Raw genomic sequence first — 18,742 nt, forward strand, 5'->3', positions numbered from 1 at the left:
TTTTAACAAAAGTAGCTTTTGGCCTAACAGGGTCTGTGACTTGGTCTGATCTACTTGATAAAGGTGACAATAATAGCAGGTTACAGTCCACTTTATCCAAGCATGGAGCATTATGCTGACAAAGAACGGTAAATACCACCCACACTTGTAAGAGAGAATAGTAAAAAACAAGATAACCATTTGTCTGAAATGGTATAGGGTTTCTGCATAAGCAGGGGATTGGTCTAGAAGACCTCCAAGGTCCCTTCCAACTCTGTTATTCTATTCTATTCTATCTCTAGAAGTTCATAGAATTGGAAATCCACACACAAAGTCTTCAAATTCCAGTGAAGCAAGTTAGAGTCAGCAAAGTGAAGAGGCAAAGTTAGGCATTTGTTCCAACTGTGAACTTTTAATTGTCTCCAGATTAACATCAGCACCTGTACCTGCATAATATTTGTTGAAAGGGTAGGGTCCTTAAAAACCAGTTAATTTTGTTACAGGTTTAGTGCGTGGAACAAAAATAACTTCCCTAGGAATCTAGAAGCAATTATGCAGCCATCGAAAATTGATGAACTAAAGCCTTAGCAAGACCAGCTCTCAACAACATTTTGAAAGAAAAGTCAACTTATTGTTATTAAATAGCACATAGTTAAACACGAAGATGATCAAAGACTTTTAATCATTAGGCCACAATTTCCTAAGCATGCATGCTTGAAAATAAGTCCCCCTGAACTTAGTGGCACTTGTATCTACAATTTGTGACTCCTTGCATCAGTCATATTTTTTACAGATGGCCTTGCAAACAAATCTTTGACTAGATCTTGTTTCATCAAATGGAAAGCAAACAATTTTTTGTGACCAGATGTTTAAAAATCTTAAGCTTGCATTCTAAAGATGTGAAAGAATAGATTAAGCAGCCCAGAAGCTGTTTGCTCTTTTGTAAGCCTCTATTATTATTCCCCTAGCCCCCAGGAATGTATATGTTTTACTCTTCACTGTAATAACAAAGCATGGATTCTGAGAGGGTAATGTGATAGCTCTGCACAATATGAACATCAGATGAACATCCAAAGTTTCCTTGTACAAAGTCGAGTCATTCATGCTTCTGGCCTGTGTGTGCAGTGATTAAGCTGTTAAGCTAAGAGTGAATCCACCTAGAGTCAAGTTCATCCTCAGCCATGGAAACAGACTAGGTGATTTTGGATTAAGTACCGCATTTTTGGGAGTATAAGATGCACCAAGGTTTTGAAGAGGCAAATTTAAAAAAAAGTTTTTGCACTCCCATTTTTTGCTCATTTCTGCCCTCCCCAGCCCCCAGGAGCACTCTGAAAGCCTCCTAAAGGTGCTGCATGGCCATTTTGGTGAAGGGTGTGTGGTTTCAGGAGGCAAAAAATGCTGTATTCAGTATCTAAGACACACCCAGATTTTGAGGGGAAAAGGTGCGTCTTATACTCTGAAAAATGCGTTATATCTTAGCTCAACTTAGGGTTGATATGAGGGAAAATTAAAAAAAGATGAGTTTGGTATACTCTCCTAGAGAGACAAGAATTAATATAAATTTATTTAATAATGGACAGCAACACTCCAGGTTTCATCCCTAACTTCATTTACAGACAGATATACTGTAGTTAACTATATTTCTGCACAATATATTTGAACAGAAAAAGTTATTTGCTTGCAATGGCGATGAGGATTGATGTAGAGCAGGGGTATCAAATCTGATTGCATCACGGGCAGTATCATGGCATATCGGGTTGTATCGCAACGTATCAGGATATTTTTTTGCCTTTGTGGAGCTGGGGTGGCCGAGGCCTGCACTGGCCAGGGTGTGGCCTGCATGGGCCTGTAGGCCACCAGTTTGACAGGCCTGATGTATAGGAAGGCCAGGGGAATTAAAATGTTTATCATCTTTTTAACTCCCCTGGCCCTCCTCTACACCATCTCCATGCACCATTTGTTGAGGAGGGTGGTCTGCACATGCATTTTTTTAATCAATAGACTTGGCTCTCAAACAGAGATTTCTCCCAGACCTGTGAGCAGCTTGGAAACTGTAAATTAATTGCTACATGAAAGGATGTGCAAAGCACATGTTTGATACTGCTGAATGATCTCCCCTCAATGTAGTAGGAAAAACAGTATCAGACTTAGAAATAGGAAGAGGCTTTTAGAGGTATCTCCCCCACTCCACCCCCACTTTTTTTACAGGAATATATTTTTAACAGTATTTGTGCAAAGAAATGGAGTGCAGCCTTGGAAAGCTTACATAGAGATGAGTATCTTTGACTTTAAAATGCCACAAAAATCTATATCTCAGTTGCAAAGATGTGCAGAAGGAGGAAGATCTGATGTCAGTGGAGGAGATCTGATCTGGCCAAACCCTCCAGGACTTTATCTAAAGTGTTAATGGTCCTTTCTCTGAATTCAAAGAAAAAGAAAGTGTGTTTTGCTATATCAAGATGTGGCCTGGAAGCGCAAAATCTGCAGTCTTTTTAGTTCCTAACCTGGAGTCGCAGAAAATATAACACCTTTGCAGCTACCATACAGTATATAATGTCATCCTACTGTACCAAGACTTTTAGAAGCTGAAAAGAAAAAAATTAAAATACAATTCTTTGCTTAAGAGAGCAACTGGTTTTACACACGCAGAGACACAGACACACAGTGTGATTGATTTGCCTGTTGTTATTTCTTAACAATGGTATCTCTTATGCCAAATTTATAGAACAGTGTTCTCAGTGTGTCTCTTGGTGTGTGGAAAAAAAAGTTTTCTGGTTTTCTGCCAAGCGCTAAGTCTAAACATGTTCTGCATGCAGCGTAAGTTTTTATTTCAGTAAGCCTTGGTGGTAGGAATAGAAGGCTGTGTGTTAATAGTAATAAGTTTTTTACACTGTATTTTATACTGCTAGGACACTAGTGATTGACCACTGAGAGGGCAGGTTGCAGGACTAGATAGGCCAGGGTCCAATCCAGCAGGCAAGCTTTATGATTTTATACAATTGTAAGGAGGGGGGGGAGTTGAATATAAAACAAGGACAAAACCTCCTTACATTTTTTATGCATGAAGAGATAAGAAAATTATTCAAGGGCATGGCGTAAATAAATTAAAAACCATGTAACTTTAATGTACTGTAGATAGAAAAAGATATTATTACTTGTGTAGTTCCTCCTCCTCTTTCCCCCTTATCCTTCATGAGTTTAACAGATTTAAGAGTAGCTTGGAAGTAGCTCAATATAGCAATGTAGCCCCAAATAAGAAGAGACCCAACAGTGCAGAAAACTTTCTCTTCTCCCAGTAAAGTTTCCCCCTTCCCAAAGTACTGAAAACAAAATAACAGCAAATGTTTTTTAGAACATATGGAAAGCTTATTATGTTTTAATCATGTGTTATTTATTATTTTGATTTCAGAAGAGAAACATAAAGAGGTCTCCCTCTGACAATTCATTGCAGTAGTAAATGCTTACATAAGGAATGCCTTAATGTTCTTGAATCCAAGATTTTTGTGATTTAATAGGATAAGTGATCATATGTAGTTCATGTTTTCCTGAAAATGCTTTCCTTGTTCTTTGACAGAGTGTTCTTGGAACTAAATGAAAAATGGGACTGTTTGTCTTGTTATGTAAATCTCAAGACATATATTGCAGATTTTATTTTCAAATGTTTTAATTCAGAAACTTTGCACATAACTATGTACAAATCAATTAAAGTTTGCATTAATAAGCACAATCCTTCTATCAGGTTTTTACAAGAGTGCATTTTTTTCAAGGAAGGAGGGAAATTAATTTTGCTTCTCATTTTGCATGTTCATCTTCTGAAAACAGGAAAATAATGAAAATTGTTGGATCTCTTTATTGTCCTCACTGCTGTCTTGATTTGCAAAATGCAGTTCAGTCAGTACAATTTTTAAAAATCACATGCATTTTGTAACATGATCCTGCGTGGTTCATATAAGTTTGTAAACATTTGTCCAACATGTGGGGTGTTTGAGTTTTAGTGCTCAAATCAAAGAGAATTGGTTCTTGAAATAGTTTCCTCATCTGCATAAAGATGCTATTGTAATTTTGGAGTTACAGTTTCTTAGAAAGTAAACCTACACAATGGAGTCTTTTCTTCTCGGGCTCCTCCTAATCAATCCATGCATGCTTCACAAAAAGTCTTTCCAGGAGATGACCTGCAATCTTCCTTGTGCTGTGAGGAAATTTGCACTGCTTGATGAATGTTTCCAATTTTGGAACACTTCCCCTTCTCTGATTTGCTGCACTTTGGATGGCTTTGTTAATCCTTCATTAATACAATCACAAGGCAACCCTGCTCCTTTAGAAACTGTGATAAGGACTTTCCTGTTTCATGTCTTCCTGCTTATTATGACTGCTAGTTTTTAAATGTAATTCTGTCAGATTCTTCATTCATCCTGTACTGTGATGATCCTACATTAATTCCTGGATGATGCATTCAATGTTTCCCTTCCTATTGCTCAGAACTTCATCTACCTCCACCAGTCCACTTCTGTTTCCTTTGTGTGTTATCTTACATACTTCTATGACTTAATTTCTATGTTCACCTCTCAAAATGTATACATCAAGGTGTCATTCTCTCCCTTCCACTCCAACCCATTTTGGTGTTAATCCATCCCTACCTAAATGGCAGATAAGAACTTTTTGGATAACATTTATCTAACCTTCCATCAACCATGCTGCTGTGCTTACAATATATAGAAAGTTGAATTGTGGGTGGTGGCATGGGAGAGAAGGAAGACATGCCTGTAATTTGCTTTTTATGTAGGGCAAGTGGCTACTTAGGCAACACTCTGTCTCTACCCTCACTTCCTTGAGGAATTCTGGAAACGAACCCAAGGATATGTAAACTGAAAGCTAGCGAAACACTGTTCCCAATGTTGCTAGATAGACTTATCATCATACACCATTTATTTTTCAGGTCACCTAAGTTAGGCTGGGTAGTGCCTGGAAAAAAACTCTTAAAGTTCTCTCCTTGATTCTCCTTCTCCTTGCCCCCAGCAGCTTTTAGATGTTCTTTTTCTTTCTGTCATGCAGTGCAGTCACATACAGAACATGAGAAGGACCATACATAGAAACAAGTTGTATATCAGTCAAATGGCTCTTAGGCAACTGGGGAAAAAATGTACTGCGATTAAAGGTTTTCTCCAAGTTATTGGGAAATTTGGAGAAGAGCAATCCTTTGTGGCAAAAGGTTTTGTAGCCCAGCCCCCTTACAAAGTGTACTAAGAGTGTTTTCATGTTTTATGGAACATGAAAACTAAAATTCTTTGAGACTTCTTCACATGTATACAAGACAGAATATCCCTAATAAGAAGGCTACATACTGTTTGGGTTCTTTTCCAAATGACTTTGACAACTGCAATAAATCACTCTTGAAATGTTTTGCAAATTTCAAAGGCCAATCAGAAAGAATTTTAGTCCCTCACTGGGTAACGTTACTCAATTTACTTTTAACACTGAATTGAGTGAAATGTAATCCCCTGTGTTTTCGAGAAAGGCTCATGTTCTCTGGGACAATCTGATCTTAGACTGTGTATTACTGCTATAATCAATCTGGACAGTTTGTTAGAAAGAGCAATTGGTTTTTGATCACTTTACTTAAAAGTGACATAGATGTTCAGGTTGCAGCTAAAACTAACAAAAACTTATCAATGGACATATTTTCCTCTAGACAAGATTAATGGGCTACAAGACCCTTTAAACATTTTGTTTCTTCTCCCCCCCACCTCAACATTGCTGAGCTGTTTGCTACACAATGCCTATGACCTTGTTTTTAAACACATTCATATCCTACTGTGCATTTTTTCTGTGCATATTTAGGTAGTTAATATTTCTGCCTTACTATTCTGTCCCACAGACTTATAAAACTAACATTTAGAGTCTGCATGTAAATTTTATATAATTTAGGAAAATATATGTAATCTACAGTATATCAAATGGATATTCTCTGATGGAAAATCATAATGTTTTGTATGGATTGACTGTCAGGCAAAAGGAACTTTTGGGGATGATGAATGTACATATATCACATACATTTAGATTTAACGGACATGTCCTTTAACAGACAAACCTTCCCTCAGGTTTCTGTAAAACTGAGGCTTTAGGGTCTCTTATATATTATCGCTCATTCATTCTAAATATTAAATGAAATTTAATATTAATATTAATTTTCATTTAATATTTAGAATGAATGAACAGTTTGCCTTCTCCCTACTTTATTTAGTTAATCTGAAAAAAAGCTTGTTGATGCTTAAAGCTCCCTATTATTTTTTATCCAAATCTATAGTAACCAGGGTTTTTATTAAGCAATAAAATATAACATCTATAAAGAAAAAAGTTTCATATGAGAACATTGAATCTCATGAATTGCTATACTTGCAGCATCCTATTTTCCCTTTTAATACATAAATAGCTTTTCATTTCAGTTTACTAGGAATTAAGCAAACCTTAAAATTTAGTTTATGTTATCAGAGGATTGAAGTCAGTATGTCATGATTTCAAAATGAATTTCAAATTGGCAATTAAAGAACTGGCCAGTAATTTGATTGGATAGAACATGATTGATAATGTGCTGGAAAAATCTAGAAGCATGAACATAAGCCAAAAAGGCAGAAGGCTTTTTGACTGATCCCTAGTCTCCCCCAGGTATGTAATAATCTGTCCGAGAAGATAATCCTTAGAGGGAAGAATAAGTTAAAATGGAAGAAGCCATTCCATTCATAGCAGAGAAACTCTGGATGCAAACCAAAATATTATGGGGTACTATTTCAATATATTCTTGTTTCTTATTTCTGAATTTCTGACTCAAGAGAAGGTCATATAAACAAATGATCTTCTTCAGTAGTATTGATTATTTCTTCTTTACTGGTTGGGATTTCCTAACAAATCTGGAGTCAGTGTCCAGAAAGCTGCAACTATTCACTAGACTACAATATAAAATTATATATAGGAAAAAGGGACCTTGTGGTTTTATACCTGGATGTCATTCCAATTTTCATTCCCGCTATCAGCAAAAAGTCCGAGGTCCGGCACAGCGCCCGGGGCCAGGCCGGCCTTTCTGCCGCCCTTTCCTTCGCCGGACGGGGGCTGCCAAAAGAAGGGAGCGCCCCCTCCGCCCGCCCGCCCGCTTTCCTTTCGCTTTGGGACTGCAGGTCAGTCATCTGGTCGGCCGGCGGGCTGCAGGGTAGCCCGAGCAAGAGGCTGGTCAGCGTGAAGGGACGTCCGCGCCCACCAGGCGGCCTCAGCTCCCGCTTCCCCTCGCCCGCCGCGGCCAGTTGCAGGGCGCGGATCCCGCTCGGAGAAGGCGGAGCGGCAGCTCCTCCCTCAGCCAGGAGCCAGCGGGGGCTGGTCGGACAGGCAACCTCGTCGTGAAACTCCAGTCCGCCGCCGTTGCCGCCGCCTTCGCCGCCAGTTAGCCCAGAGGAGACGCGAGCGAGGCCACAAAGACCTCTTTGTGCACCGGCGGCCGCGGCCCCCTTGTCCCTCGTTCTTGGCCGGCGCCAGCATGGGCGCAGCCAGCGCCGCCTTCTTAGTCCTGCTGGCAGCGTCCAGGCTTCTTCCTCTGATCGCGGCAGGTAAGCCCGAAAGCAGCTCCGACGGCTCAGGGCGTGCGAGGGTTGAGCACCGCCTCGCAGCCGCTCGCTACTCTTCATCCCCAGAGCAAGCGAGGGTTGCAAGAGGAGATTTGCACACGGGCTGAGCCCACTTGAAAGCAAACTATTGAACGTGGTGTTTGCACCCAGATGGAAAGGGAGCCTTCGGGGGCGGGAGAGGAAGGGCCCCTCCGTAACTCCCATCACTCCCCCCCCCCCCGAGAGTGAGAGTCTCTCTTAAGCCAGCCTTGTGCCGGGGACAAGAGATGTCTTCATCTCTGCCCTTTCCTGAGCATGCCGAAGCGATGGGCTTGCCCTGCCGATTCTCTGACTACGAACAGCCTTCGCTGGGGACTAAACGCGCCTTGGAAGCGCGGGGGCTTTTCTCTGGGAGGAATTCTAGCCTTTGCAGGCTTACTCAGAAGTAATAAGCCATCCCGAACCCTGAGGAGCTGCGTGCATCTAGACTCGCCTTCGCAACGCTTTTGGGGGTTCGCCAGCGGTCTTGGTTAATTCTCGTAAGGACTAAATGGCCTCGGGAGTCCTTTTTCCCGCGGTTTCAAGGGGGGGGGAAACTGTCCTGAAGAGACCATGAAGATTGTTCCCTCCTTCCATTTGCCAGATCGAATGCCGGAGGCTCCTTTACAATGCCATCGTCGTGTTGGGAACTGTGTAGTGGAGCTTGTAACACCACTGCCGCGCCATCCTCGCCTTAACAATTTTAAGCCTCAGTGTGGAAGATAAGGAAAAGGTTACTCCCTTTAGATCAGACACGAGGGGTGGAAAAGTTTTTCTCCCACCCGACTCTACTCTGAAGTGAAATGGCTACTAGGGATAGCAGGGTTTCCCCCCCCCCTTTTTTTTTTTTTTGCTGGAGAAGTGGGTGGAGAAATACAAAGAACAACCCCCCCTCCTTTGACTACACTGTTTCTCAATGGCAGGGGGGTTATGACCAGCTCCCCCCTTAAAGGAAGGGGGATGTCTACTTCTTTGTTTCAATAAACACTTCTGCTGCCTCTCTTTCCAGCTGAGTGTGGTTAATCGGTGTTGAGTGAAGCCAGAGGCAAACCAGGAAACTACCAAGGGAAATTTGCCTGAGTTGGAGTGGCTTGTTTGGTTGCTCTCCCCCTTTGTTTTTTGGGGAGGAGAATCCTATTTCCTGTGCACTCCCTGGCTGGACCAAAACTTTCGGGCTCAGGAAACATTAGGACTCGGTTCAACAAGCTTTGCGATTGTTTAGAGAACCTGAATACAAGCGGCCCTATTAACATCTGACCTTGCGCCATAGCGGAGTGGCGGGCTGACTGCTGTGGCCAGTTCATCCGGCATCTCTTTCTCTTTTTTTCCTCCTTTAATAGCAGTAAGATTTATGAGAACAAGGGGGGGGGGGAAGTCTTAAGTGTGTTAGAGACTCCGGTGGAAGACTTAACAGTACTCGCAAAGGCAGTTGCCTGATTGGGCATTCAACTGTGAAAAAGTGGTGTTCCTTGAGAGATTAAACAAGTCTTACATTTGGTGTCTCTCGCATCTTCTTTGCCTTCCTGTGACATGAAGCAGGCAAAAAGGTGCTATTGGGCCATCCTTTGATCCCTAGTGTAAATCATTCTATGCATGGTCACCTTCTAGAACTCTTCCAGGACTACCCTAGTTTGCCTTGCACTCTATTGGGAGAGATGGCATGCTTCATCATTTGAAAGTGGAATAATTTGCTCCTAAGCTTCCATATTTAATAAATACATTGATAAATACATAAATAAATGGATGAATCTGGTTTGTCTTGAAGAAGAATGGGTGAATCTGAGCCTAGTGGAGAAATAACAGGCTGTAGGCGAGATTAGAGAGGGACTGTTAATAAGCTAGAGGCTCAAAACAATGTTTTTTCCTTTTGTTTACCCACTCAATCTATTTCCTTCACCCCAGGAAGTGACAGATGCTTAGATTTTCTGTTATTTGGCTTGGGGGTTTCAAGGGTTTGCCATTTGTTGCTTTATTATGGGATGGGAGATAACATTTCTGAGTTCATTTGAGGGAGGGGTAAGGAACCTTATGGCTGGATGGGGACTGTGGTTGGAGGGCAAAACAACAGAGTTGGTTTCTAAAAAGTTATATGTATCTCTTCTATTACTTCCCTGGCTTCTGTCCTAATGGGAAAATGCAAGGGAAACAACCCCAGTATTAGGAGATAGTTGCAAAATGCTAGAAAATGTAACGAGGGTATGGCGATTATATATTTAATTCTTGCAAAGTGGGAATGTCAATCTCTCTCGGTAGGAGTTGCAGCCCAAAATAACTTTCCAACTCAACCCCAATTTTCTTGCAACTGCTGGATTTGTTTAAGGTGACTTCCAGTTATAACTGCTTCGAGTGTCATAATGGAGCCTTGTTCTCTTTTTAATAAGAATTATTATTTGCTGTAATAACTTTGCAGATCTTGTACCCTTGTGATTGAAATGCGTGGTTTTCTTTTTTAAGAGAAAGAAGAAATAATTAATAGAGGACTGACATCTTGGCCGAAAACTAGAAATAACTTAATGTGCCCTTCCCCTTTATTTTCCTTGAGGTGTCTCATGCTTAAGAAGAGTCCATATCTTTTCCTTCTGTGGAAAACTTGGATATTTCTGACAGAGCAGTCTATACATTATGATTGTTATTATTATCATGTCAAATTTAGTCCAGTTCAGGATAAAATCCTCTTCACTGAATATTATGGATTGTAAACTACCACACTGTACTAATGTAGATTGGTAGATCAATGTTTTCCACCTTTCCAGTCTATGGCTGAGGAAAAATGACAGGCCCAAAGTCACCCAGCTAACTTCTGTACCTAGAATCTTCCTGCTTCCAGGCAAGTGCCTTCACCACTGCACCTCATTGCCTCTTATATACACTTACTCAGAGTTCAACTCCATTGTATTCAGTGAAAAGTTTTTGTAGGTAAAGGTGCATAAAGCCAATCTTTATACTAGCTAAGTAGCTTTGCATGATTTGACTATAAAAATACGCATTGCAGAAATTGGCAGATAGGAAGAAAACTATACAGGTTTTCTGTATAGTTTTTACTGAGATGTAAAGTTTTTACTGAGTATAGTTTTTATTGATTTTTTGTATAGTAGTATAGTTTTTACTGAGATACGACTGACCATTTTTATTTCAAGGGACAAAAAGTACCAGCTAAACTGTTAGTGAATAGCATGGAAAACATCCACACGTATTTGTGGCTTACTGTAATAGAATGAATCTTACTTTGAGCAGCCTCTTTGCATTTCTGCTGAGAGAAGATACAATAAGGATTTTTTTTTTTATCACCAGCCATGGGGCATTACTTCTGTTCATTTTTGAATGAGATAGACTACAGTGGGAGCATGGTAGGAATAAATCAACACAAGGCCTTCCTCTTTACTATAGAGACAATATTTTACAGCTGTTGTGTGTACAGTATGTTCTATCATATTTAAGGCCTGTTTGACGTATCCTATCTTATTTTTAGGAGCATAGATGGTGTTTATAAATAAATTGCATTTGTGGCAGTTCTTAGAGTGACTGTAATGGACACATTAGATGATAAATCTTCCAACGATAAACTTGCCAAACTGATTCTTGCTAAGCTTTTTGAAAAAAATATTTCATTCACTTCTATGGGAATTACGTGTTAAGATGGCTGATTAAGTTTCTGACTCTATTTCTATACACTTTTATTTAGAAATATGATGTTTCTTTATTCATATACCAAAATCATATGGAAGTTGCTGCCTTGTGGTATAATTTCAGATAGTTTCAATATGTATATGAATGACATACTACTTGGGTGGGTCTGGTTATGTGGTTTCTTTCAGGTCTAATAACTATTTGCTATTCTGGTAGGTTAAAACAGACTTGGGAATGGTGCTTTCCAAATATTTTAGATCACAATTCCCATCATCCCATAATATTATGAGATGTAATCCGGATATCTTAAGGTAATCAAATTGTCTGTTACAGGAAAGGCAGTCTAATTAGTCCCATTCATATGTATGCATGCATGATTCTGTAGTTTTTGAATTATTCTTATACTTCATATGTAGTTATTATTTCTTAATGATGGATAGGTAAACTAAATTGACTAGACTCACATTAATCTGTAATCTGTGATTAACAAATTAAAATAATTTATTTGATACAATATATTCAGAGAAAACTTGATAAACTATATTATACTTGGCTACATATGAGCCCAGTCGTTCTGTAAAAAGGAGACTTAATGGTGCATTATTACATATATGTATATCATAGTAAGTTCATGCTTTTGAAGGCTAATTCAAATAAGTGATGCTTCTAAGGTACATTAAAAGCAATTTTGTTGTATATTCAGTGTGATAAAGTTGACTTCCATCCCTTTAAAGAAAATGCTACTCTACTAAGAATACTTCATGAGGTTACATCATTCTATGCTAACGTTACATTTTGATTCATTCTAGAATGCTACTCTTTCTACAAGAAGTATTACTATGGTAAGCATCCCAATTGAGAAGTAAAAAAAAACCTATTACTATAAAAATGGACAAGCCCATAAGTTAACAAGAATTGTTGATTTTGAAGAAGGTTGATTGATGCTACTGTCTTATTTATAACTGAGAGAAAATCCAGAAATAAATAAGTCCTTCTTTTGAGTAAACATGTAGAGAACTATCATCTGACTAATCTTGCCTTGACCCACCAGGCACTTTTCTACCAGTCCCAACTCCAGATAAATGGAAAGGGTTGATGTAACACTTGGTGATCTGCCTTGTAAACATCTTACCTAGAACATTTTATGGAAATGTTCTCACATGAATTAGATATAGTGCCAAATGGTAGGATCCCCAGACCTGAAAGTATCCAACAAGTTACTGAGGAACAGCCACGACCTGCAGTGAGTAGTCAAGGCATTAACAATGTACCACTCTGAGAAATTCACTATCTTTTACCCAGGACATGACACCAGAAAAACAAATGAATGGCATTTATCATCAGCAAGAAACTCACACAGGCAATGCTTCTCAATGGTTAATGTTCATATTATGTCCATCCAAATCTGTGCTAAACACCTCAAAAGAACAATTGATCAAGTCTAGGCCCCAATAACTTAGAGGAAACCATCAGAATAGCTGAATGAAACACAATTTACTGCTTATAAAAGCATCAGAAACGAGAAAGAACCATCTGACCAACAAGGTGTCAAGAACAGAGGGTGGGAATATACAAAAGAGCCTCTCTTTGAGGGAGATGGGTTGTTTAGAAATATGAAATACAAAATAATTAAATAAGCTGTATGTCAGTAACAAAGAGATCACGTCTCCTCGGGATGATGAAAGGGAAGCAGAAATAGAATTTGCTATTTTTCAGGAAGAGAGTGTTGGTGTATCCTGCAGAAATGCTGAGGCCCGTACTTCTCACAGTCATCACAGGCTTGTCCCACACAATTTGGGAAATGAACAGATAACAGGATTGAAAATATTCATTTCATTGCCAAAAAGGGCAGCTTCAAGAATTGCTCCAATTATCCTACAGTTGGCCTTATCCCTCATCTTAGCAGAATCCTTAACAATGTCTGGTCCAACCATCAAAAGAGAATTACCAGATGTTCAAGCTGGCTTCCAAAGGGGTAATGTCACTCGTACTCCAAATCATGAAACATTTTCATGGATTATTGAAAAATTTCAGTATCAAAATAACATCAACATTTGCCTTATTTATTACAAGAAAGTCTTCAATTGTATTGATCATAACAGACTGTGGAGAGTCCTAGAAGAGTGCCAACACATCTGGTCAAGTTGGTACAGTCACTGTAATCAGGAAGCCACTGTGCAAATAAACACCATATGGAAACACTAATTGGTTCAGAATAGAAAAAGGAATATGGCAAGGTTGCATTCTTTCACCTTTGTTATTTAATATACAGTATATTCCGCAGAATAAGGCGACTGGGCGTATAAGACAATCCCCTAATTTCAGGCGCCCGCAAGCTGGCTAAGGGCCCCTAATTTCAGGCGCCCGCAAGCTGGCTAAAGGCCTCCACACAGCCGGGCTTTCGTAGTTTGAGCTCAACGCCTTCCTCCTCCAGACCGCCAGCCAGACCTTACTAAGCCATCCCAGCGCTCATCCATCCACGTGCCCAGGCGAGGAGCGCCGAGGTTGATTGATTGAAAGGCCGGCGTCTGTGCTGGTGGTGGTGCGGCTTTTTACTTGGCATTGCTTTTTCTTTTATTTTGGTTTTTTGGTATGGCCTTATACCCGGCGTATAAGACGACCCCCAATTTTTGAAATAATTTTTTGGGATTAAAAACTCATTTTATATGCTAGAAAATGCGGTATATGCTGAAATGATCATGAGGAAGATGAAACTTGAAGAATCAAAAATTGAAATGAAGAATGGAGGAAGGAACATCAACAAGCTTTACTATGCTGATGTCCCAAATCTCCTTTTGGAAACCAAAGAAGGACTGAAACATCTTACCAAAAGGTTTAAAGAAGAAAATGTGAGATTTAGCTTCTTCCTGAATATCAGAAAGACCATGCTTGGGACTACTCTGACGAATGATAGTAAAGTGATTGAATATGTGTAAGACTGCACTTTGATGGGATTGCAGATTGATTAAAGCAGTGAATGCATCCAGAAATAATGTGTTGAATTGCATTATGTTGCATAGCAATGATGAGCATGAATTGAATATAGAAAAGCAAGGACATGAATGTGACAAATGCAGATTAGCCCACACTATCATGTTTTCAATAGCTATCTATAATTGTGAAAGTTGGACCATAAAAAAAAAATAGACAGGAGATATAAATCTGTTTGAGCTGTGGTATTGGAGAAAGCTCCTTCACATTTCTTGGACAGCAAATATGTACTGTAGCACATAAAACCAGACATATTGCTGGAAGGGAAAATCACAAAATTCTACCTTGCTTATTTCATCCATGTCTTGTAATCAAAGTCACTGAAAAAGACAGTTATAATCAGAATAGTCAGCAGTAAAAGGAAACAAGGCTGCCAAAAACATGGTAGCTAGACACCAACATATCCAACACCAACCAAAGCATAAAACAACTGAAAGAAATCATACAAAATCCAAATGTGGAGAGAGCTGGTTCACCAAATGCATTGTTTGCTTTGTCTTGGTTCCAAAGCTCAGCAGGATGACACCTTGGGAGATCTCCAGGGAATATCAAGAAGATATTCTTGAAGATTGGGAAGTTGAAAGACCTCCCACAAGAAGGCAATGACTACTGTTTCTTGGAATTACCAAGAAAATGGTGCGGATGAGAAATCAAACTGATAGGGTCTTTATCTTTATTCTACTTTTGAATACTCTACTTTTGAATAAACATGACTAGCATTGGACTCTCAAAACTGATATTATGCTGGTTGAATGAAAGGTAGGTATCCTTCTGTTAAGTAGGTTTATTTTCAGACTAGCCCCATGAGACTTAACCAACTCCATGGCAAGTATCACAGGATTGTTTCTTGCATTTTGCAAATCTCCTGCCTTTAAAACAAAAAGGTTTTCTTTAATTTCAAAAAATAAATCTGTCTCCTTTATTTTACATTTCTATATAGCTAATGGAAGTTTATATTTACTCTGTTCTTGGGGAAAAAACCCGATTTTGTAAAAAGCAGTTTTCTGACACAGATGCAATCTCAATCTGTTGTCTTGTTCAGAAAGCATAGAAATGCAAGGGGTGATGTGGAGGAGGGGGAGGTTGGAAGGAAAGGAAGATTGACAAACTTGAAGCATTAATCCTACTTAGGCGCTTTCCACTGTTTGCAAGAAAGCTGATCTTCCTTAATATGCTGCACTTTGGGCAAGGTGTTAATAGCATCCACATTTGTCATTGGTATGGAAGCAATTTGGTTGCTAAGGACAAAGTGAACCTTTGAGCCCTCAAGAGTTAGGATAGGGAAAAATGGGCTTTTTTGTATTGATATCTTCCATGCTTAATGCTGACTAAATTAACTCTTTTTTCAGTGAGTAATATATATTAGTAATGTGTAACAGCTGAAGTGTGTAGTTAAGTGCCAGAAATCTTTGCTTTCTCCTGGAATGACAAGCCTGTCATATATTCCAAACATAAAAAACTTGTATCTAACAACTCAAGTTCTTCATAATACATTTACATTGGCTTACATATGTTATCTATAAAAACAATTGTTTTTGAAAAAGTAAAGAGTTTGGGGGTGGGGGGGTTGGTAAAGAAGAAGATGCAATTTAACTTTGGGACTATTTCTTTCTGAAGGAAGCTGCCCTTTAAGCTCGGTCTGTTTGGAAAGTATGCAAGTGCCCATATTTTCTAATTCAATGGGTACAAATCAGCTAAGGCTTCAAAGAAAAGGACTGAGAGGCTTTTGCTGCAGAGAAAGAGAAGGCTTTGTTTGTTAATTCTGTCTTTTATTGTTATTTAGACTGCTGGCTCTGGTAATATACCCCCTCACCACTTGGAACAAACAGCAATTTGATGTAAATGATTGTCTTCCTTTTGTTTCTTGAGTGAACCATGTGAGAGATTTTAAAGTCAATGCCTCTGTCTTATTTTGCTTTTCTGCAATAGTCTTTTTTTTTTTAAGTTCCCCTCCTAATTTTTTATGTGTTTGGAAAAAAAACACCATGTAAGTTGTACAGTCTTTCTTCAGCCTTTCATTGAAACTGACACATAAAGTCACATGTTTTGAAAATGAAAGTTTAATTTTTACGAATTGTTTTGAAATTTGCATGTGGATAGCAAAAAACGCCTCATGGATTTTGTGCCCTAACGCATGTTTTCTTATATGTTACATGTTCAGCAAACTTGCCATTGTAATACTAAACATTCACTAAGAACTGCTTCAACTGCATGAGAAAAGCCTTTTGACTTACATTTTTGGAAGTACATTTATGGCAGATGAAGTTTGTAAAAACCATGTGCCTTGCTGGAATGGCTAATGCAAATAAAGGTTTTTTTTTAAAGGAATAGCAAGATATTTAGAGAAGAAGTACATTACTGTAATTTGTTCAGTTTTTCCCCCAAACCTTTTGACAAAAAAAGTGATTTGTAGGGACGAAGTTGACACATGTGAATAAGAGTCAGTAGACTCTAAAACTGTTAAGCAATGTGATTGTTTTTAGCAATATTTTGCTTTAAAATTCTTCAGTTTATTAGCAAAAGGGAATGCATTGTCTTAAGATAAATTCTCATATTCTTCTGTATAATCTCAGTTTATATCTTGTCTGTCTGCTTGCCTTTCTCCTCCGCTTTTGATGACCTCACAAAGTATAATCCTTTTCCCCCTTTCTTTTCTACCATATGGTGTCTTTGTCCCTGTAGCTATTTCTCTTCCCGTTTCCCTGCTAGCTTCAGTGGGTGGCAAGTTGAGACTTTGATTTTGAAAAACCACAAGACTGGCAACAGGGCGGTTTTTCTCACTTTTCACCGGGGCCAAGAACGTTGAAGAGCAGTGTGAACGAATGGTCAGAGGTTACATCCCACTTCTTTTGAGAGGCTTAAGGAATTGCAAAACTGTTCCCTGTTTTCCCTTCATGTTTTACGTATGAAATCTGATCCTTTGAATCCTGGTGTGGGGAGATAGTGCAGACTTACTCTTCTGGAGCTCTCTTTGCTGATGCTAAGTTGTGAATAGCTGTGGAAGTTGCTGTAATTTGAACGGAGTCTCCCTCCCTCCCCCACTCTCTCTCCCTCCTCCCTCCCTCTCTCTCCATTTATTCATATTCATTTTAGATGAAATATATACTATGATAATATTTGGAAGTTACCATCACTTTATCAGATTGCCATTCATGTTTGTTACTTACTAGCAATCAGTAAGCCCTGATTAGACTGAAAAGCATGTGATTATTGTTGAGCACTCCGAGGGCTAGTACTGGACATATGGGTGGAGAGGGATGGGTATTCTAAGTTATAGCTGTGGAAAAGACAGCTCCCCTTGTAATCTCTTACACATCCAAAGAATGATGGGAATAAACAAACTCTTAGGGTGTCAGATGAGTTACACACTGAAAGAATTGTGCTCTGTTGTATAACTTTCACCAAATTTAGTATTTCAGCTGGTGCAGAATATAGAAACCTTTCTGTCTAGTGATCTCTGTAAAAATAAATAAAAAGACATACAATACAATATAGAATTTCCTATGACAGATATGAAATTGTGCCCACTTTGACATCATGTTAGAAACTTTCCCTGCATTGTCTCCTTTTAAATGTACATGGGAGAAAAGGATATTCTGTAATTGGTCTTTGTATTAATGCATAAATCAATATTTTCAGGTATCTGGTTATATAATCTAGTTATTCCCTTCATATTATAAAATTTAATAAGGTCCAGTTTTGCTTATTTTTTGATCTAGCATCATCTGGCTGCAAAGTGACTTCAGTGCATTAAACAGAATAAATCCAATATAAAAACAAACCTGTTACAACAACAACAACAACAAAATCTGTAAAAAGGGAAATAAGTAAAACAGTGAATCTGGTCCTAAAGTCCTAACTTTTATGTATTATACATTGAAATTTTTGTATCATTATTTTATTGACTTAAAATGTTCTTGGCTTTTTAGCTGTTCTTGCAATGCAAGTAAGAACAAGTGAATGCTAAGCTAGGATTTTGAAGAAATGTGCCCTAATGTTTTGGATGATCACAGTTTTTGGCTTCCTGTTGTTTACAGCACTTTTGCTGCATATGTTGTAGTTTTGAAATACTAAAGCTTCTGACTTCTATGACCAGTAATGGATGCATTACAGCTGCATTTTTCTCAAAGGATGGAACCAATAGATTTATTGGAAAATAAGGAAGGAAAGTTTATGATAGCCAGACATCAGAAAGTAACTGGTAGCATTTTATCAAATAAACAAATGTTAGTAAATTATAGGTAGTCCTCAACTTACGACCATAATTCAGCTCAAAATTTCTGTTAAGTGAGACATTTGTTAAGTGAATTTTGCCCCATTTTAAAACTTCTGTTGCCACAATTCTTAAGTGCATCCCTGCAGCTGTCACTTTAGTAACATGGTTGTTGAGTGAATCTGACTTCCCCATTGACTTTGCTTCAGTGGTGGGTTTCAAATTTTTTTAGAACCTATTCTGTAGGTGTGGTCTGTTTTGTGGGAGTGGCTCAGCGGCCATGTGACCAGGTGGGCGTGGCCAA

General features: G+C 38.9%; 1 protein-coding gene across 2 annotated transcripts in view; it reads left to right on the forward strand.

Moving 5' to 3' along the window:
* Positions 1 to 7,258: 7,258 nt before the first annotated feature.
* ROR2 (receptor tyrosine kinase like orphan receptor 2) overlaps positions 7,259 to 18,742 on the forward strand; it is a 169,515-nt gene continuing 158,031 nt past the window's right edge. The window contains exon 1 of one of the 2 annotated variants that reach the window (XM_081943265.1): positions 7,259 to 7,571. In XM_081943265.1, the coding sequence (XP_081799391.1) occupies positions 7,502 to 7,571 (70 nt within the window). In that variant the 5' untranslated portion in view covers positions 7,259 to 7,501. Of the gene's footprint in view, positions 7,572 to 8,140; positions 8,341 to 18,742 lie in introns of those variants that run through there. The other variant, XM_081943266.1, reaches the window with a different exon arrangement.

The sequence above is a fragment of the Natrix helvetica genome (assembly GCF_964273705.1).
Source record: "Natrix helvetica genome assembly, chromosome: 2".
In the NCBI taxonomy this organism is placed as follows: Eukaryota; Metazoa; Chordata; class Lepidosauria; order Squamata; family Natricidae; genus Natrix; species Natrix helvetica.